This window comes from Molothrus ater, chromosome 1 (genome assembly GCF_012460135.2).
Source record: "Molothrus ater isolate BHLD 08-10-18 breed brown headed cowbird chromosome 1, BPBGC_Mater_1.1, whole genome shotgun sequence".
NCBI classification, from domain to species: domain Eukaryota; kingdom Metazoa; phylum Chordata; class Aves; order Passeriformes; family Icteridae; genus Molothrus; species Molothrus ater.
The window spans coordinates 80,748,568-80,771,438 of NC_050478.2; the positions used below are offsets into that span (position 1 = coordinate 80,748,568).

General features: G+C 37.6%; 1 protein-coding gene across 7 annotated transcripts in view; it reads left to right on the top strand.

Annotated features, from left to right (window-relative positions):
- CTNND2 (catenin delta 2) overlaps window positions 1-22,871 on the top strand; it is a 637,277-nt gene that overhangs the window by 455,340 nt on the left and 159,066 nt on the right. For all 7 annotated transcript variants that reach the window (XM_054516522.1, XM_036404384.2, XM_036404386.2 and 4 more), the window contains one exon: window positions 19,391-19,523. In XM_054516522.1, coding sequence (XP_054372497.1) covers window positions 19,391-19,523 — 133 coding nt within the window. The remainder of the gene's footprint in view (window positions 1-19,390; window positions 19,524-22,871) is intronic.

Sequence of the window (22,871 nt, forward strand, 5' to 3'; positions counted from 1 at the left end):
TCTAAAAATTGGCTGTTCTTAGCTCACTTGTTTTGTGAAGCAGGACACAGCTCACTTGTTCCAAGTGTCAACAGCCCATGTTAGAAGGCTTTGTATGGACACAGCTCTTCAGTGCTGTGGCAGTGTCAGCTTGACCTCCTTCCTGTTGCAAAGATATTTTTTAAATGCCCGTGTTTAAAAATGTAAAGACTGTTCTATGTATTAGCTGCCAGTTTTTCAACCACTTCAGAGAATTTTTTGTTCTTAAGTTAGCTTAAAAATAGCCAAATTATTTGAACATCAGTATCATATACAATCTAAATGAAATGTTTTAATTTTTTTCTGCTGAAATAGAAAAGGCGTGTTAAATATATGCCAGAAAAACTGATGATTTTCAGGGTCCAGTTGAATGGTGCAGAAGACATCTTCTGGTTCTGTACTTCTTTTGCTTAACCCCCAGTGTACATATTTGGGCTTTTCTGAAGCTCATGGATGCTAAAGCTGGTGATCCTGTATTTCTTGCCCTATTTCTGTGTCTGGACAGCTGGACCTCATTGTCTTCTACTGCATTCCACTACAAGATCTAGCACTATTAATTGTCATTTTTAATGTGCATGGAGAAATTTTAGAAAGGGAAAAGTGTCTGTAACTTTTAAGGATTTCTGTATCTGTACATAGGATCTATCACTATTTATGAGAGGAGAAAACTCATCCCTGCTGCTTTCACATCTTCTACTGAAATAGTAGCAGATCTTCTATATGGAAAGTGAATGTTCTGTTTAAAGACTAAAAGCTAGAGTAGAAGGTCATAGGGAGATGCAGAAATCCTAGTGATTAAGTGAACAAACCTTTGAGCAGCACACATTTTCAAGCCTGACTGCACATTTCAGTGCTCCTTGTGGGTGCTTTATGGCACCACTTTCTTGTGTCTTAGGAGCTGCTGGTACAGCCTTGGCATCCTGTGCCTGCCTGTGTGCATCCTCAGCTCAGAAAGCTGTCCCCTGACTGCAGTGTTCCGCATCTAATTGCTGCTTCTCTCACTGGATCTTGCTGAGTTTAAATCTGGTAACTCCCTGCTCTGCACTGATGGATTGTTATCTTTTCCATGTCCTTTTATCTACCAGTGGTAGGACAACATTCTTTGAGCAGATAGTTATATAAAGGTTTTGCTTTCTCTTAGGGAAGAGAGAATAGCTGGGAGTTCTTTTGTCTACTTACCATGTCTGTGAATACCTTTGAAATGGAAATCGAGATATCAGCAGATACTTGAAGGCCGGTTTGCTCTGAATATACCTTAAACCAAGCCTTTGCAGAGAGCAAGTCATTATTTAGTTTTTCTGTATATTCCTTTGGCTAGTCCTTAACTTCCAGCACTGTCAAATGAATCTCACAGAGAGCCATAAAGTTTTTTTAACTGTATCTCTGTCCTTGTCACTGAGCTGTGTGCTGGATGATCTTATTCACTCCTGAGGCCACATCTGAATTTCAGCAATAGTGAACCTTAGAACATTATTATGCATTTTTGTTCAAAATGTATCACATGAAAATATTGATAATTATTGCTTTTTACCTCCATTACAGCTCTAGGAAATGTTTGAATTATCACAGACTTTTAACTTCTGGATTTCATTACAAACATTAAAAATGCATTGCTTTTTAAAAATCCATGAGCTGTTAACTCTACAAAATGGCATTTGCTGAAACAGCTCTGGTCATTTCAGCAGCTACTTCAGTCAGTGCATCTCCAAGGGCTGGACACTCTGATCAGTCACAGTCCAGGTGGACAGACACATCCAAAGGAATGCTGAGCAGCTTGGACAGGCTCATGGCTGAGCAGTCCTCTTCTCTGGGCCTCATATGACATGTGGTTGTCATGGAGGGTATTTTTCTCACTGTTGCCTGCTCATGAGTTTAAACAGGGCTTTGGAGTTTTTAGATTATGCCAAATCATCACAGTGAAGTGTGATATAGTTCTTTGATTTAACACTTGGATGTGTAAGAAACTGCCTGTCAGTCTGTCTGGACTGTCAGTCAGTCCAGTCGCACCTGGAGATCCTGGGCAGTTGTCTGCCTACCAAAGAAGCAGCCAGTGGGGATGTTTTACATGGGCAAAGCTCATGACTTCACCTGACAAGAGGCGTTTTAGAGGAGGTTTTCCTTTAAAGTCCTTATTTTGAGATGTGTAGAAGTCAGGAAGAAAGTAGGTCTGCAGTATGTCAATAAACTCTTAAAGTTAGAGAAACATTTGGCTCGTGACTTTTACCGTGCACCAAAGACAGTCTTGGAAAGACACAGAATGTTTAATGTGGTAATAAATGTGTTCTTAACGATTACTCAACACAGCTGAGAATGAAAGGTTGCAAATGGCTTGATTAGTTCAGTTACTTATTTCCTGGGTGAGTGTTACCTCTCTATTGATACCCCATGGCATTTGTACAAAACTTTTGTCCTCCTTCCAGGATCAGTTAATTACTCATTAAATAGTCACACAGCTTATTTGATCTCCAACTCTCAAAAGTCTTCTCCAGGATAATGGAAAATTGCTTGTCATGTTCCTGGTTCTCTCTCATTCACATTTGACTTTCCTCATGTAGCAGCCCCCTGAGAGTCTGATGCTGTGCTTTGTATGCTTGTAGATACCATTAGTTAGAAGAAGAGCACGGGATAAAATGCAATGCCAAACTATTAACACATAAAATGCAATTAATAAAATACGCAGCAGTGCATTTCAGTCAACAAAGAAACTATTTGATACTTTATTCTGCTATCAGTTAGAATAAAATAAAAGATGCCATCTAAGTATGTGGCTACAATATAAAAATCAAAATGTCTGAAAAGAAAATCTAGTGCTGAGAAATCATGTTGATAAGTAAAATTTTGACTCTTAAAAATGTTATCCCTTATTGATGTGGAAGGACATCAGTTCCAAGGCCAGCAGCATTCTCTAGAAATGTAAGCTTCTTATCTGGTTGTGGTGGATGATGAGAGTATTTTTAAGGAAGATGGTGGGAGTAGTACTTAGATGCTTCCCAGCTGGTAAACAATTGAGACTGCTGAACAGATGGCAATACAGGCTGATAGGTATTGGTGAGTCTGGTGATTAGTATCACATAAATACTTAGCTATACTGTGTGTACATCCCAGGTCTGTTCAAGATTTGTCATTAAATTCCTCTTGAGTGTATGTAAAGCAAAATCTAAATTTTCAGCCTCTGTATTGCTGAGTAATTCCATTATCATGGGAAAAATCAAGAGCAAGTCTAACTTGCTAAAACAGTCATGAAACCACCCACTTTCAATTGTTCAACTGGGAGAGTCATTCATGTATTTTGTCAGCAATGTAGTATCAGGTAAAATGCTGATCTAAGGTGTTATTTTATTAAGGACTGTCCTCAGTGAGTATTTGTAATTTACCATTTTGCAGCTGCATACACTGGGATTATTTTTAATAAGGTGAGGAATTTTTTCTTAAGCCTCTCTTTAGATATATGTAGTGCCTATATTCTCCAGTCAGCATCAGTTCTCAGAACTGGGATGTTAGGATTCTATTCCAAGGAAATTTGAGTTTTAGGCAAAATACCTGACAACATAATTGAGAAACAGAATTTCTTTGGGCATGTGAAACAAATTGCATTTTACTAAGCTTCTCCCATTTTCTTTTTGCACAGTGCTTGCTTAACAAGTGATAGTCAATAATTTGCCTCCTGATAGGTTTTTTTTTTGTCTTAGATCTTCACCCGCTTTAAAACCATTTGGTTGTGGTGACTACTCTGCACTTCTGTGGCAGCACTGATAATAACATTTTGCCCTGGAGTCAGTGATTTTTTATAGCAAGGTCTCAAAAATCTTTCAGAAGGGCCATTCAGAAGGGCTATTTTTAATAGGTAGCAAACCAGATGTATAGAGATATGAAATGACATGGAAAAAATAACAATATATTTATGCTTCCCATTTCCTTGTCTCTTGCTGTGCTTACTCTGCATGATCTCTGCCTGACCTACAGGGGTTTTTTCTTAGTTTAATTCATGGAGTTTGTGGCTGTGACTATATTGCTTTGCTTTTATCTCATGTCTTCAAGCCATAACTCTTTATCTCCTAACTCAAAGCTGCGGGACTGAAGGCGAAGTTGATTTGCTTTCTTCTTTTCTCAGTGCTCTGATGTTCTGCAAGGAAAATTTGGCAGAGGTAAATAACTGTCAAAGAGAAAGAACAAGACAAACCTGGCAGATCAAGGTTTTCAAAATTGGCTAGTAATTTTAGGTGCATTCATTTTGGATGTGCAGTTGACAAACAAAGACTCACAGCCAGGCCCTTGTAGTTTGGCAGCCAAAACCATTAGCATCTTTTAATAAACTTGGCTACCATGCTATCTTTATAGATAACCTGATTTTAAACAGCTGGCTAAAGTAAAATTTTATTTCCAAAGGTAATTCAGTTTGTTGAAAAATATGACTTTTTTATTGTTCATGTGTTCTAATCTTAATTATAACAAGAAAAGTTTACCTTCAAAAAAAGGGTAATACTTGTCTTCTGACAAGCCAGCTTTTAATTCCTGCTGTGTGGAACTCCAGTTCAAAGGGAAGAGAGAAGAGAACAGAAGGCTCAGCTGTTGTTGGCTTTGCAATGCAGACTGCTGGGAGCTGCACAGCTGCAGCTGTAAGCAAACCTGGCTGGTGCTGGGTTAGACCCAAGCTGCCTGTCCCAGGAGATCCTCCTAAGCAGCCCTGGGCCTGAAGGTCAAGCAGAAGTTGCAGGTGCAGAACTGGTTAGCCATGGTCTCACTCCCTCCCTCCCTGCTTTGCCAAAGCAGGGGCTCCCTCAATATTGGATTGCATCACTTCTGGGATGGGGCAGTGGAGCAGCTTTGCAGGGCATCTTCAGTTTCCCTTGTGATTCTGAAGCCTGTTGAACGGGCTGTGTTTGTATAGTGTCGAGACAGTAGCTGATGCATCATTTATATGTCTGAACAAAAAATCTGTTAGGACCTAATTTAGGATGTATCTCCTTATCTTAAATTCTAATCAGGCAGAACTTGCCTAGTTGTACGTATTCCAACAAAAGCAGTTAGTTGAAATAGGTATTGCTGATTTTTTTTCCTCCAAGACCTCTTTTATCAGTTGCTCTGAATTTTTGTTGAATTTCTAGGACATCTCCTGCTCTTCCTATGCTCAGGCTCCAATTTTTGTTGAATTTCTAGGACATCTCCTGTTATGTTGCAGCAGCAGCAGTCCATGACTGATTAGTATGCAGAGATCATTTTGGTCCTGGTCTTGCCTAATAGTACTAACCTCAAAATAAAAAGTTAATTAGAGCAAGTGAAGTTATTAAAAGTGCCTGTGTGATTTAAAAGCTGAAGTCTACTTTTTTTCAGGAGAGTCTTAGGCATTTTGGAAACCTGATTAAATTAATATCCTTTATGAGGTTACATGAAAATAGAACTTTGGCTTTAAATCACCTTGCTGATTTTGATAATCTTTGAGTCTTTCATCATCTCTCACAATAAATGGAAATCCTTTGCAGGTGAAATTCACCAATCTCAGCTATGGAGGAGTACAAGGGCATCCTCACCAACAGCATAGATTTAGTCAAAATTTTTCACAAAACTCAAGAGCACTTCAGATAACAATTCATTTTAAATGACCTTTATTTAGAAACAGGTAGGTGAAGACACAAAAAAGTTTCTTTGTTTGCAGTTTTTTTAAACTATAGTTCTTTACTGTCAGTAGAGATTTCATGACTGTTTGTGTTATGGTTGAGATTACATTTTGTAGCCAGGTATATAAATTTGATACACTCTGACACCCAGCACATTGTGGGCTTTGTCAGGAGAATAACAAGTTGAAGAAAGGAGGCCTCCTTGCTGAGGGAGGCAGAGCCTCTCCTCTAAACTCAGTGTTAATATCAAGCACAGCAGTACTCAGGTGCCATTGTCCACATATGCATTGTCTGCATTTGCCATAGAAAACCAGTTTGGTAGCACTAGGGAAATAGGTGTCCATAAGAGTCCCAGTTGCTAAATCCTCACTAGCAAACCAAAGACTAAATGAGCCTGGAGACTGATTTGTGTTTTCATCTACAGTGACTCTCAGTGGAAGTTGACTGCCTGTGCTTAAATTAGTGTAAGAAATGCAAGACAGTATGTATTTTCTTTCTGAAGGAAACAAATGCACGGAGTGGGAGAATGAATAATCTGCAGGCTGCCCTTGGTGAGGGGGGTGAGATGCAGTGACGGGGGAGGAAGGAGCTGTGAAGGATGTAGAACCACTTCTAGTGAAGTGGACAAGAGACATCTCAAATCCTTCAAGTATTTTGCTTATCTTTAGCGAAAGCATCTTGAGATGCTTGTGCTGGTACAGATAGTATTGAATTCATACTCTTGTTTTAATGTACTGTCTTGGTAACACAATAGGTGTTTAATGCAGCTCTGCCTGTCTTCCTTTTTCTACTTGTCTAGAATATCCTTGGTGTTTTAGAACAACCCTTATGTCAGCTTCTTTATTAAAAAATGTGCTGCGGAAATTATGCTAATTAAGCTGGAGTGTAATTATGGGCTAGAAAGATTATTTCACAGTCAGAATCGAATTGTTGTAGATAAATGTGCATTAACTTAATAGTGTGCAGCTAATTAGTTTTGCTATTTACTCGTAAAAATTTAAAAAAAGATATAATCAGTTATACTAAAGCTTGAGAAATGAATATATTGCAAAGCCAATGGGGAGTGTACTCTGAATCTCTCTTTAATTACTGTTTTGCTGGAATTTTTTCTTAGTTTTCCTATTCTGAACTTGCAATGGACACAAGTAGCTAATTAACAAACTTTATTTCTACTTAAAATATATATTATGCAGGTAATCCATGTGGTTGCCAGTTTGACAGTTATATCTGTAATTCATACTAAAGCAGTTACAGCATCAGTGTCTTGTACTCTCCACAAAAGTTAAATTGCTTTGGATCTCATTGTGTAGCAAATTAAGATAGAGACTTTATTTTCTCTGTATATCTAACTTTAATTTTTGTATCTGTCAGCCAGCTGGCATTAGTCCTTATCATGGCTTTAGGAAGAAAAGAACAAATTACTTTCATGCTCAGATACATCCACTAAATACCTCTTTGAGTACTGCAGTGCCTAGTCATGGTACATTCCTGAAAACCAAAGAACACAGAATTACTTGACCCCCATCTAAAAGACTGAAAGCCTTGAGGTGTTCACAAACAAACATGTAATTTTATATGTTTCAAAAATACCCTTTATAGCTGTATGTCTCTGGTGTTCACAAGTGTGAAAGGAAGGCTGCAGAACATTCTCCTAATGTATATTAGTATCAGTTTCTGGGAAAATCTAATACAGTAGTTTGATTTGTGCATATAAATTCATATATAGAAATTTTTCTAAGCCACCCCTGAGCATAATATGCCTTCCATTGACTTCGGAGGAAAGAGACTCCAGTATAAATGAAAGTAGTGATTAAAAAGTGCAGTCTCAAACACAAGTCTGGTGTGCTCTGACCTCCATGTGCAGTGTTGCCTACAGGGCTTTACTATATGATCATCTTTCGTTATGCTGAAATGAAAAAACATAGAAGAGGGACATATTTTTATGAAACAGAGAAAAATAATTTCGATACCTATATAGTGATTTCTCCCCTAATAAATAAATAATACCAGATATAATATCCTCTGTTGCAGAACAGTTCCATGGCTTTTCCACAGTGAGTTTTAATGAAATTGGATATCAGTTTCATTTTTATCAAGTTATATCAAGAACACTAGCTCCTAGGTGAATTTGTATTTGCCATTAGAACAAAACTTATGAACAGCAGGTATTGACACAAAACTAAATAATCTCAGACTTTTCCCACTTCCAGTCTCCCTCGTGCAAACAACACAGCTGAAAATCTGTGAACTTTGTCATGTTTGAAATTGGCTTTGGAATTTGCAACAAGAATTTGCAATATGGATTTACAAATCATACCTATTTTTCCTAACATTACCAAAAATGTAAAATTAGGATGTGCAAAAAAAGTATGTTTTTCTGTTTTGAAGGATTTTATAGCTGTAGTTGATGCTCTCAGTTGAGCACATAGAGAAGAGTTTCAAAGTTTGAGGGAGTGGTGTTGTCCTTTCAGTTCCAATAAGGAAATATGGGGGGAAAGATTAGCAAAGTCTGAAAGGAATCAGTTCTGAGGTGAAAAGGGAAAGGTACAATTCACAGTCTGTACTTCTTGCTGCTGGCAAAGCATATTGCAGAGTGTCACTCACCAACTAAATTGTTGGATCAGTGAAAGTAATGGGCACTGGAATTTAGTATATCAGATGAAAAATCCACCCAGAACGTGTTGCATGGAAATAAGTACCATAGAAGTAGCAACTGAGCAAAATACTAGTAACTCATTCTTTTTGTGTCAATAGCTGTACTTCCACTGGCTGAGGAAAGATTTTTGATAGATCGAGGCCCACATTTTCCTTTAATATATTCAAGTTTCAAAGGCCTCTTTAAGATATTGATTCTGATTTCCAAATGGCAGCTCCTTGGCAGTATATCTGTCATTCGTTAATAAGGGCAATTGCCCTGAGTCTGTACCATGATTATTGTCTCCAGTGGATTTATTAGATACATGCAGTGTTTCACAGTTCAGCTGGAAATGTTTCTGTAGAAAGGCTGTACAGCACATTCTGCAGCCTCATTCTTTTACTCAAGAGCAGAAGAGTTATCTCCCCATTGTATCCTGGCAGGATGGCAATTAAGGGAGGAGCTAGTTTTCCTCATTCAAAGGGTGTTTTTCTGTGAGCTGGATTTTACTCAGGTAAAACTATCAAATATACATGTGAAATGTTTATTTTAGGTTCTTTTAAAAGATACAGCCTACTTCTGAACTAAATATCATATTCATAGCTGAATATCATATCTGACTATCATCTGTGTAATTTTTTTTTTTTTCTGATCCAGCTTTTGCATTGATTTTAGTAAGATACTTCCTGGTTTCAGCCAAGATTCACTGTTCTTGGTCTGCTTTTGTTGCTGATACATCAGTTCAGGGTTGTGGATTTCTCTGGTGTTGACAAGATCTTGGTAGTACTTTAACCACTGACAAACTCATCATTCTTCTGCTGGCTTTTGAGTCATTGTGATGGCTCTCTGGGTTATACTGTGGCCCAAACAGAGATCAGAGACATTATCATGCTAGATAGCCAGCTAGAAATCATCCTTTCTCTGTTTACTTCCCCCTTTACGTGCTGAAGTACAGCCTTGTTTTCTTAATATTCAGAAAAGTGGGACATACATTATGTTTGTTGGTGCTTTGCATAGAATAGAATGAAATCGAAGTACCCAGTTAGAAACAGCAATATCAATAACAAAAACGCACTTTTTCTGAAAGAATGTGTGACAGATCTTTATTATTGTTATTCTTTATAAAATGAAACTGTTGTTAGTTTATATCAACAGAATCTGAGATTGATTTAAATTCAAGCCAAGTGATGGCTACAAGAAGCCATCTTTAGCTTAAGGAATGGATGTGGGAGCATCCATGCCAAAGAGCAGGAGGGTCACAGTCAGAGGTTGGCTTTGGTAGCCCAGAAGGTCTCCTCTTGCCCTGCACTCCCCTGAAGTGCTATCCAGATTCTCTGCATTTTTGATATACTTGAAAACCTTTTGCAGTCAGCTAATGGTGCATCAGTCTGTCTGGGTTCCGGGGCTGAGGATTTAATAGCAGCCTTTTAGCTTTTGCCAATTTTTTTTTCTCTCTATCAGAGAGTCATGTAAGCACTGTCTCTCTTTACCCATGCTTGGCATGAAGATGATGATATCTATGTACTGCATTAGGAGAGTTCCCTAGAATTTCTACAAGGCTTTGAAGAAGATGAAAAGCATGTGATGGGAAATAGCAATAGTATTTGAGTATCACTACTCACTGCTGTTAGATACATTTTCTTCAATCCAACAGCTTTTATTTGAGCAATTTTTTAACAACTTAACTCCCCTCGTACTGACTCCATGAACTTTCTGTCTCACGAGTGTCAAGTATGTCTTGCATTATTGCATTGTTTTGGTGGTTGTACAGTGAGGTACATCAAGCTAGCATGCAAGAGATCAGTTTTTCCATACTTAATGAAAACTGAAATAAAGGCAGCACAGGAAAACCATTAGTCTGTATTTCCCCTTGACAAGAAAAGCAATTTCAAGTGCATTTATAGTATTGTACAGCTCGCAACTTTAGTGAACAGAATTAATTCCTTACTTTTTCCAAAAGACTGAATAGGAGTCTAGTTGTAAGAAAAGAAAATGAATACTGTTTGTTGTTTCTCTTTTTTAAAATTCAGTATTAGAAATTTTTATAAGCTTTTTTCTTGGCTTTCCAGAGTTGGTGTTTCAGGACAAATTCTGGACTTATCAATTCGTATTGTTTTTATCAATATCTTAAGTCACTGTTAAGTTTTACTGTTTAATATTCATTATTAAGCATCAAATGAATGCCTATTACGAAGAGTTTGCTGTGCTCAGGAAAACAGGGAGTGCTGGAAAGCGTTGCATAGATAAGAATGATGCCTGGTATGTATGTGTGGGGATGAGAATGGTTTGGATTTCTGCTGTGCAGCAAGAAATCAAGACAATAGTGCACTCAGTGGAGTAATCATTTAAGGACTGAGATAACACAAGATATTTAGGATTAAGACTTTCTGTAAGTTTAGATTAATGCCTTTTCCTGGTGCCCCACCCCAACTGTAAAAAGTATTTCTGCAGCTTGTGCTAAACTGTATGCTCTGTTGGAATTTCCCATTTTCTGCTATTTGCACACATAGAAAACACCCAGTTTCTAGTGTTGGTGGTCATTGCTTTCCTTTGGCAGTTCCAGATTACCCAGGCAGTGGTAGGTCCAAGCTTTACATTTGAGAACATGAGAGAAACTTCCAGCTTCATTGTTTCTTGGTTTGCCTAAACCTTGAAAAGCTTAACTTTGTCATCCCTGCTGGAAAAGGGTAGAAGCAGTTTTCCTGTCACTGCCATCAAACTTGGGATCTGGAGCCAGAAGCTTGATCAGGCAAAGAGAGCAGCAGGGAGAGACAAACCATGTGTTGTCACATCCCTTACTGTGAAACTCATGCTGCTTAATTGCACAGCATCGAAAAGCTTTGACTGGAGAGAGGTGCAATGCCTCAAAACCTTTTGGGAACTTTTCATGTTTCTGGTTATTAAAAAAATAATGTGGATGCTTTGAGCCTTTCAGGGAATATTGTGTGTGCCAGCTTCCCCTCCTGCAGATGAATGTGGTTTCAATCATTAACATTGGTGCTGTTAGGCTAATGTTTGAATGCTCCTGCTGCTTTTTTCACTTTCTTCTTTTATAGCTGCAATGTTTAGGTGTTATCATACATGTAGGGAAATAAAATAAGTATCTTCCTTTCTAAAATGCTTCTCCCATTTTCCTAGGGAAATCAGGGGTTTGTGGAGTAACATTTGTTCTTTAGAAGGTTACATTTCTATATGGCAGTATAGGAGCACAGTCTCAAAAGCCTTTTTTCCCCCCTGTTGTTGAAATACATACTGGTTTAGGAGCCTCTTAGTTGTAACAGTAGTTCTCGAAAAGGAGACAGCTTTGATTTATGGGTTTGTGGAGGTGGAAAACCTCTCAAACCTCAGAGAAAGGCATTAAAGTAAATAATTCTGTCTGACAGTGTAAGTCAATGACAGAGTCAAGGCTGGAATCCCCTAGGTCTGTGTACTGTTCTGATCTCCTGCCTATGTTCCCACCTTTCTGATCTATGAGGAAAACATATCTGCATCTGTAACAGCAGTGCTGCCAGTGAATAAGATTTCACAATCTCCTGGAATCTGCCCTGTGATGTGTGAACTGTAGATGGAGGGAGGCCAAGTGTAAGCTGGTCTCCCAGGGAAGGGTTAACTTGGCATATTTTCACAGCTGCAATGTATTAAGCTACTGTAAGGCCCTTTGGTAGTTGGAGGTCAGAAAAATGTTATTCATCACAGGAAAAAAGAAGATAAATTAGGCAGCTTAAAGACATCTTGATAGTTTAGCTAATTTGCCTCGTGCTTTTGCAGAGGGAGTCCCTGTATATGCAAATACCTGCAGAGGAACAGATAAAACAAGTTTTTCCAGACTTTCAGCTCAACAGCCCCAAAAGACAAATACCACTTTCCAACTAAAACAAAACTAAACAAACCAAGTAATACAAATGGGAAAGTAAGAGATAGTCTAAAGCACAGAAGTCCCTGCTCCAAACACAGTCTAGAGGAGAGATAACATTGTACCAGGTACTGAGGGTATGGTTACCTCACAGTAGAGGCAACTTTTCTCATGAGAATAAGAAATGGAAGCTCCCTCACAAGGTGTGAGACAATTAATATATAGATCAGTACCAATGCAGAGTGAAAAAAATATTTCATAGATGTTCATAAAAACGACATTTGTAAATGAAATGAGGGTAACCTTGAGTAGATGATACTTATACTCTGAATATAATCATGTTGTATTGAAGGCAGTAACCTGGAGCTGGAAATAGTAACACATGGTCCGGTGTCAACTGATAATCTTTACTCAACTAAATCATCTTTAAAATCTTTTCTGCCTTATGAAATGTTCACAAAATCTAAAGATGGTTCAGCTCCAGGCCATTTTTGTTACGTTGAAGTAGTTCTCATCTTGCCTCTTCACATGCTCACCTCTTAGGGTTTTTTTTAATTCTAAAATCTAAATAGCAGAAGAGTGATGCCTTATGAGAGAAAATGTAAAGGCTACAAAGGCAGAACTGCAGGGGGGTATATTTGCCATTGTACAAGCCAGTTTTAGCCCTTTGCTGTATTCAAGATGTAAGTTTTTGAACTACTGGATTAACCCTGAGACCACAGGTTTATGGTTGTGTTAAGAACCTGGGACATGCTGAGCATCTCCATCGCTGCTTGACAAGAATCCTGTGCATCTGGTACATCACATCCTTCTCTGCACCTCATTAGCAGACACAAATGTATTGTAAAAACCACATTGTGCTGAATCTGTGTAAGCACTACTGCATGGCTGTTTTAGTTTAGGCCACATGAAAGCATAAACAAAGGAAAATGTCATAACCCAAGAACAACATCCAAATTTTTGGCAGGAGTGCCAAAAACTTTTTCATGTTTTACATACAGTCATGTTGAATTTGAAAAGCTCTAACAAGAGAGCAGCTTTTCAGAAAGTGTAAAGAGCTCTTTTAGAGGAAGAAAGAAATGGTGAAGATTTCCAAGATTCCAGAATCACAGGTTTGGTGAGATGTTCACATTCTGTCTGTGTGATGGTGGATTACCTGTGACCAGCCCCACATAGGCTACAGTTTCAGGTTGGAATAAACAATAACGTATTTCTTTGTTTATAAGAACTTAATGTTTTTATTCATAGAAAAGACATCTTCAGTGCCTTTTCTCTGTCGTCCTTCTGGTGCTTCCAAATTTAGACTAAACTATGTCAGATTATTTTGTTCCTTACTTTTTCAGTAAGTTTTGGCTTATCTAATTTGAAAGGACAAAAAGAGAAGCATAGAGAGCTGTCTGCTGATAAGGGTTCATTTCTGTCCTAAGCAGTTTGCATTAGGCCCAAACAGGCCATTACTACATCTTGTGGTGGGTTATGTGTGGTTTGTGTCACCATGGGTCTGCGGATGACGATCAGTTGCTTGTTATGGTTCACTCCTTTGACCAAGTTTGACTGGGGAAGTGAGTATGCTGAAGGGTTTTGAGGGTTTTCCAAGGTGAGAGGAAGAGAGATTGACATATCTATTTTTTTCTCTAAAATTGAGTGCTGAAGTTAGCCAGTATTCATATGTTCCATTTTCAAAGTATAGTGGTTCTGCCTCCTCTTAAACTGTAGGAGATCATTCAGAGCGGGCTGGCAATCTCTGTGTATGCGTGTGTAAATATGGAGAAGCGTGTTTGAAAAAAAGAAAGTACTTCAAGGAAGCACTTCAAATTTAACTCACAATAAATTAAGTGTAATAAGTCAGTGTTCTCTTGTGTTTGACCAACTGTCAGAAAACCACAGAAAGAAAATAAGGAAATGAGCTGTTAGATGGCTCCTTCCTCTTTATATCACATTCATTTTCTGTGGATTATGTTTAAGTATGCTTGATTTCTTTTTCTATTTGGGTGTAACTTCCTATCTTTGGGGTTTTTTTAAATGTACCTAGTCCTTAGAGAGAGATTCTTGTAGTATTGGTATATTGCCTTCCAAATACTTTAATAGAAGTTAATTTCTCCCTTTAAACACAGAAGCTAGTTCTTTGATCTTCTCTTGGCTTTTGATTAGTTCTCCTTGTTTGATCCTGAGCTACATGTAGTTTATTTTCTTTTAGTACTACCAGAAAACCATTTTCACAGCTCTCCTTTCTGAAATGAGGGAAAAGAGATTTTCAGACTTTATTTATTGAATTGAGGGAGGAAGCAAACAGAAGGGTCTATGTCTGTAGGCATAAATTCAACAGAAAGTCTTTTAGACTGGCATTAACAATGCCACAATGCATATGAGGTAAAAATTGAGGAAATATTCTTAGCTCAAATTGAATTGCCTTTGCCTTTGAGCACCACTTCATATATGAAAAACTTTCTTCACCAGTTCAAGACTGTTTCACATGCATATTAAGACAACCAGAGACACACAGGCGAGTTTGATTTAAACAATCTTGTAATAAAAAATTGTGCATTCACTTTGTTTGATAAATGCTTGGTGGTAGTTCAGTCTTTGTGAAGCATATGGTTCTTTATAGCGGGCGTCTTCACAGCACTGCCTTTGGGGAATGCTGCAGAGACAGGAATAGCTCTGGGTGTCAGTGCTTGCCTGTGCCAACTGCCTGATCAGATGTGAATGTACTGCTCTAATAATGTAAATCAGAAATAAGAACCAAGCTCTTATGAGATTCACTGTGACCAATGGCTGCAGAGTAGACAGAGCCATCACACCTGCTCTTGCAATGCTTTGTAGAAGCAATCAGTATCCTTAGTTACCAGCTGGACACCTGTGGTTTTAAAACTCATTTAGCAGCCTTTTAAAATCAGTGCAGTATATAAATATATATATATATATATATATATATATATATATATGTAACAGGATTTTTGGTTTTGCTTTTCTGTGTACCATCAGCATTTTCAGTAGCTGAAGAAGAAAATTCTGGCATAATTAAAGCAAATATTCAGATGCAGTACATCCTCTGTGTTCAGCAGCACTTCTAAGTGAACCCACAGAGCCAATGCACCCACCTGTATTGCAAACAATCTCTTTTAAGTTTGCATCTCTTTTACTTCCTGGCACATGTATGTGATACGATAGAAGGAACAGGACCTGTTTTCAGTGCATTACTTGCAGTACCCAAGTCAGCCTGGATTTCTTGGTGCTACTGCTTCTATGTCAGAGTTGTGTCTCGTGTAGAACTCCTCCTTGATTCTCTTCAGTTGTTCATGATATGATGCAGCCTTTTGTGGTAACTCTAGGCATATATATTGCCATGGAGCCTTGAGTTCCCCTTTGGGTCCTCTTCCGCTGCAGGAGCAGTGTAGTCTGTTGTAATCCATGCAACATCTGCCTTAGTCACCACTTCAAGCTAAAACCTTCTGCAGGAATCAAAATCAGATCAATCCTACAATCCTAGAGCACAACTTTCATCAAAGAAAGAAAGTTGGAACACCTTGGTGTGTTCCAGTCAGTCTCCTCAGATGAGGATGCTTCTTAGAAAAAATGCACTTTTATAACCTGCCAAAATATTTGGAGTCCATGGCAAATGCTGCTTTCCGGACAAACTGTGAAGTTCTTGCACAGCTGGGATTCTCTTGTGGACAAACTCACACTGCCAGCAGAAGCCTTTGGCTGACCTAAATGGATTAGTGCTCTTACTCCAGGGAAATCATAGGCAAATGGTAGATTAGGAAAAGATCTTGCATGTGCAGCTACTACCTTACTCTTCATTTTTGGATCAACCACACAGATACTTTGTTAACATTCTCAAAATGCCACACACCTCCTCAGATTTACTCCAGCCTTTCAGCTTGTTTCACCATCTGTGTGGATTGCCTCGCTCAGATTTTGTAAGCATGGTGATGTTTTAATAAGGGACACAGGCTTAGATAGTGTTTGTTTAGGATGTCCACTGTGATATCAAAGTCTGCTTAATTCTACTTCATAATTTTACTAAATGCAAGTTTTGTCAATTTGCATGTGGCACAGTATCAGATGTTTCACAGAAATCAAGGTAGATTGGATTTTCATTAACCTTCTACTTTCCTTTAGTCTCCTCTCTGTCAAATACTGACCCTACTGCTTTTCATCGGTAGGGAGTAAAAGTCCACATAATTCCAGGTCTTTCCTACTAGTTGTTACTTTCTGTTTGGCTCTCTATTTTAATGCATTTTTTTGTCATTTAAGTAAGTATGCTTGGAGGCATGGCCTTGATTTTCCCCCACATCTATGCAAATTGTTCCACATACATTTTGTGCCTTTGTCTTTAAGGAATACCAGTCGTCCTTCCTTCTCCAGGCATCTGCCAGATTACTTCATTAAGTAGCCTTTCTAACTTTTCATAATAAGGCTAAATTAAAAAAAATAAACTTATATATAATTTTTTAAATAAATGTTAATAGAGCTGCAAACTTGCTGTTCTTAAAAAAAAATCCTCTTTCTCATTCTATCTTTTTTCCACCTATAAAACACATATATAATACAAATGAAAAATTTAAACTCCTAGAAACTACTCTTTCTTGCCCTGAAGGTGGCTAAAATTATCACAATTATCCATGCAGCCCTAACTGTTGACAGAAGTTTTTGTTTGTTTTATGTAGCTACTGTATTTCATTTAGAAACTACTAAAAATAAAATCATCTTAGAGACCATCTGCTTAAAATGACAGTGCATACTAGGGCTAAATTTTTAAACTTCTTTTCTTGCTTTGTTCCTTATTTCTCCAAAAACTGGTTACTTAACAAACTCAGTATTCAGTGCTAAGGGCTTATTTTCTGAATTGATTTTCTGCTTACATCCAGTGTGTACACATCCATTTGCAACAAGTAGCCATAATTCACTCATATGCTGACTGCTTTGGGAGATCAGAGGGTAAAAGAAGGGATAGCCTTGTTTTCATACTTAAATACCATGTAGAGGCTTCAGGTTCCTCAGAACAATTAACTCTTCCTTTGATGAAGGGACCTTTTTCCTTTTGCTCCCTCATTGCCTGTTCTGTTCTGGATTCCAGGACACGAGGAAGAAAAACCTGAGCAGATGGTTAAAGCCCATAATTTACCACTGCACATAATGAGCCTTTTGTTTAGTTTGGTTTTGGTTGGTTTGTTTCTTGGTTGGATTAAGTAATACACATGTTGAGAAGGAGGAAATTTTCTTTTTGAGAGAATTTGTTGGTAGAAGTTCCCACACTTCAACACATACTGTAGTCTTGTCGTTCAGGCTGTTTTCTTCTGGTATTTTGTGTAATCTCCAAAATACCCATACCAGCATTTGACATCTAGGATTGAAAATTAGAATAAATAAGAAATGGAGATAGGATAATTAATTTGTCTTCAGCTAGTTTATTGGATTTTGCTCTCATTTTTTATTTTTGTTTAAACAAAAAATCTGGAAGATGTCGTTGGTTTGTTTAGAGCTGTTTTTGTAGAATGCAGGTCTAATAAGTTTGAAGAACCTGTTAGGAAGTGTTAATATTGTTAATTGAAAGAAAGCAGATGTAAGAGGAAGATGCCCTGTCAGGTAATATTGTTTCTATGATCTCTAGCAATTCAAACTTAAAAAAAGCAGTGCCAGTGAATCTCTTCCTTTTCACCTGTTGACAGAGTTATGGTTAACTGGAAATGTGATGTTCACAATCTTTGGCTACTGAAGTCTGTAGCCTTCCCTGATACTTTTTACAATGTTCTCTAACTTTTCAAAATATCAATTAAATGTTAAAATCTTTTTGAACCTATGCAAATGTCTCTTGCAGAGATTTCCAACAGTCTATATAATCTAAAAATTCATTGGAATAGTCCATATGTGATTTATTACTACATCTTTATGTTTTCTTTGTATTAAATGTTTAATGCGAATTCTAATATTTATGAGTTAACTTAAGTTTTGTCAGAGGAGAAATAACCAATGAAATTCTGAGTGGTTTTTTACATATCATATTAATATTCTGAATCTCCATAAAGACACAACTGTAGTGACAACACTCAATCTGCAAACATCACATATAAGAAAAGAACAAACAATCCCTCTTTCTGTAGCAATTCATTATTATTGTAAGATAAGTCTTCCTTCCCTGAAATGTTGTGGGCAATTGTTGTATTTAAAGTGTGCTTGGGACAGATTGGAGAGATGCTGTGAATTCTCCTAGTGACGTAAACTTGGTCTCAGTGCAGAAAAATCTTCATAATTTAGGAAGGAGACTGGTGATCAGTATTATTTTAGCCAAATATTATAGCTGGAGTCTGCAACAGGTCTGCCAGGTTTTTTTTTGTCAATGAGATCCCAGATGATCATGGTAACTGGAACAGAGAACTTTTTTGTAAGTTACCTCTTTTTCCGAGTTTCCCCAATTTCCCTTTTTTAGCTTAAACATGTATCACTAGATGGAAAATGATCAAAATATTTATATGGCACAAAAAATAAGCTCTTGGGGAAAAGGCATATGATAATGAAGTATATCATATAGAGAGGCTATGTGTATCTCTGGTTTTAGGGACATGAAGTCCAAAACCATTTCCATGAATGATTTTACCTGTAAACCCAGAGTGGAAAAATACACCTGAAGTGATGGATTGATTTTAAGTTCAGGTCTGGAAGCTTCATAATACATACTGGAACTTGTTCTGCATACTTGAATTCAGTTCTTTTATGTGATACTAACAGTGTTTCATGTTTTATATGATTAAAGTGTAGAGACTTGAGTGCTCAAGTAGGGCCAGAAATGTGTAAGAGTTTTACATTGACTGTATCTGAAAAAAAACTCCAAACAAAAGACAAAATTGGTCATTGCTTTCGTTATAAGATAGTGATTGGTATTGCATAGATACAGCAATAAGTACAAAGGACTTTTTTTGCAAATTAGCATTTCATAGCAAACCATTTGTGGTGATCTCAGCATGCATTTTCTTTCTTTTAGTATACTAAGATTTCACGTAGCCTCTTTATTTAGAAAAATTAATCAGTTAGAGAACTATTTCCACAGTTACTTCTTCTAGTGATACTTTGTTTAATTCTTTTTCCAGAGGAGTACAGCTTAAAATGACAAATAGCTTCAAATTTGATTTTAATGTTTGCTTTGACAAAGTGGGGACAAAAAAGATGTTATTTACACATTTCTGTCTTCTTTGTTGACCTACTGTTGGCACATTTATCCACTAATAGCAGATTTTTTGATGGTTTTTTGTTTTTGCTTTTGCACAGAGAGTTTGGATGGCGGGATCCAGAGCTTCCAGAAGTTATACAGATGTTACAACATCAATTTCCCTCAGTACAGTCAAATGCTGCAGCCTACTTACAACACCTCTGTTTCGGAGACAATAAAATAAAAGCAGAGGTAAGATTTATAAATCCTTTTCCCAGCAGTATTGCTGTCTGCTATTTATCATCAACAATTATTTATATGTGTTTTAAAAAGCTTAAAAGAGACATCATGGATATATGCCTGACTTTCTTTCGTTACTAAAGCTTTCACTTAAGTCATTTGTTACTGTTACAAAATGAAAAACATGCATTAAATACTATTGTAACTCATTGTTTTATTTTCTTTGGGATGGTTTGATTGATTGCATACCATTTAAACACTGTATCATAGTTGTTCAGTAATCAGCTAGTGGTGTAGTCTTGATCTGTCTGAAACATATGGGCATTTCCTTAGGGTTCTCTGAGAGCCATCTAGACACTAAATACAAGCACAGAATATGAAAATTAAGCAAGAAATTTCTAAATCAAAGCATCCTTTAATGCATAATTGTGTGAATAGGTTTTAATTTGGCTGTATTTGCAGCTTGAATGGTGCTCATTGGTCTATGATCTTGGAATTCAGTGCAGATTGTATCTAAAATGTAATTCAGACATCAGTATAGAGATTGTTCTGTACCTGTAGCTGACAGGTATTTCTTTCTTGTTTGTTCCCTGTGGTTAATGGGACCAGCACAGCTTTTGGCACAAGTTAAACAGAAGCTCTGAGGGATCTGACAAACACACAGCAGTCAATTAAAATTGAATGAGTGAAGCCATTACCAGCCCCAGCTGCTTCCCCTGGCCCTCTCAGAGACACTGCTAATCAGGGACATGTGGTGTGCACATAAATCTGTGCCTCTACTGGCACCTTTTAGCCTGGCATGTAAAGGGAAACTGAGATCAAGATCTGCTTCTGCCTGTTTGTCAGAACTGTTCAGTGATGCTGGCTTGCCAGTGCTTCATCTTCCTCACCCTCAGCACAACCCACTCAGTGGTTCTGTCCCACTATAGAACCTTCCCTTGCAGGCTTCTTCATGCTCAGGAAATTCCTTAGTGGGTAAGCATGTAGTCTGCTGGTGTTGGCAGAGCTGCACTGGTTGCAAACATCACCTCAAACATCTTAGATATAATAATAAAAAAAATATTTGCATGAGTGTAAAGTGAAGAATGTTTGTGCAATGGAGAAGAGAACTCTGGTACAGGTATCACTGAAAATTTTAACTGTGTGCTCTCTCTGTACTCGACTCTCATCCATATTCAGAAATTAGTTTTTCAGTGAAGGAACTGGTAAATCTCTGAGAAAGGAAGTTAAATTATTAGAGCACTTTGCTCATTGCACAATCTCTGCTGGCTCCTGTTAGCCATAGATTGAGACCCCTCAAGTAGCTGTCCCATTTGAGGGAGGCAGATGGATTAATTTCTGTTGCTAACCATTTAGGAAAAAGGGGTCTGATCATTGTTGATCTCACCTGTCCCAACAGCCTTTGGACATCAGCCCTTGTAAGCTTCAGGCTCATGAGCTGGGAGGGTGAAGGTAGATAAATACAACAGTAGAGCACTAGGCAGCATTCAGAGCTTCTTCTGTGAGAAAGGATAGCAGATAAAACAAGGCTTCCCCCATTTCATTTGTTATTATTCAGGACTTTTACATACCCCTCACTATGTAATAATGCAAACTGCTATGTAAACAAACCAAAGTACCTTTCTTAAAACAGTTCATCTAAGAGTAAGCTTTCAAACTTCTGGTACTTTGGATTTTTGTAAGATGATGAAATAATGGGATGTATTGTAATACTTTCCTAATGCTTTGTGGAGCTGTTCAGTCTAAAGCACCCAACATTATCAAACTATTTTATCTCTCTCTGTATCTATCTGTGTACCAGCCTCTGTTATTTAATGGCAAGTCCTGTTGTGTTTAGGTCATGCCTCAGCAGAGCACTTGAAACAGTTTCTGTGTTTACTTGTTGGGATCAGGATCTACCCAAATGGCTCAGTAGTGTACCTAGGGCCTGCTCGACCTTCTACTGAGTCAGTTTCTCAAGGAGCCTTTTTTGTGAGGGTTCAAAATCCTGTTGATAAGGAGATATCACAACAGATATCTCAGATTCTTCATAGGTGTATACCTAGCCAGAGGAACTTGAGCAGTCCTGTCAAACCTGCCCAGAACTACTCCTGTGATAACTGTTAAGGATGTATCTGAATTATGAGTTGAATTATAAATAATACACCTAAATAATACACACTGATACCAAAATTCTCTTTTCTGCAAAGTATTTGTGTTGTAGTTGTGTGTCATGGCCAGTTCTCTGTCTGAGAATGACCACATTTAATACTGAATTCCTCCTAGCAGCATTCCAGTCCTACTGCACATGGTTGCAGGGAATCTTGCCAGCTCTGACACAAGGAAAAAAGTACCAGGATGCAGTATATTTTCCTTACAATCTCTTACTGAGATTACAGAGCAAAAAAAATTCCAAAAATTCTTTTGAAGCAGAGAAAAATGCTCTTTGATGAAATACCTAGCTTTAATATAGCAAAGGACTTGGGCTAAAGATGAGAAACTGTCTTGGTGGTCATTCAAATCCTAGAGAAAGGACAAACATAAGTATGTGTAAGTAAAGAATAGCTGCTGCTATTTTGTGTGCCTGACAGCCACTGAGGAAAAGGCAAATGGAATTCACAAAATAATTTTTTAAGTGTTAATCTTTAATGTACACTTGATCATGCATGAACAGAAAGAATAATATTATACAATAATTTAGTTTGTTTACCAGGTTGTATTGAATTTTGAAATGTAATGGCAGTTGTTAAAGTAACTCTGGAATTATCTTACAGGGAAAAAAAGTTCTCTTACCTTTATCACTACTGAGCATCAAATTCTCACACTGCAATGAATGGCTATTTCATCCAGAGTTTCTGGAAATAACTGTTCTGAAATACTTAATTTTTTATTCTTTTAAACATGATTTATACTGTATCACCTATCCGAAAAGATGATTAATGATCTTTCCTCTAAACCTAACCATTGTTTTTGTATAGTGACAGACTTGTCCTACTCTCATAAATTAGTGGGATATGTATAAAATTTCTCCTCATGTACTTGGTAGGACAAAGGCCTCCCTTATATTCCTTTTGTGGAAGAGTGTCACCTAAAATTTAGACAGAAATAGAAAACAGCAGCTGTGACTATATGCATTTCTGAGATTCCTAGTATCTTTTATGGTTTTACTATTATGTTTTTATCTTCTAAAATATTTCAATTTCTGTGGCTGAAGTGTGGAACACTACCCCTTGCTTCTTCTGAACCCTCCCTCCAAGAAAAGGAAGTGGAAATGCTCTCCAAAAAACATCTGAGAAAAAGATGCTCAGTCAAAAATGTTGGATGTATGACTAGGGAAACTGGAGCTATTTTTCCCTTCCTGACGATGTTCTTTGTAATAGG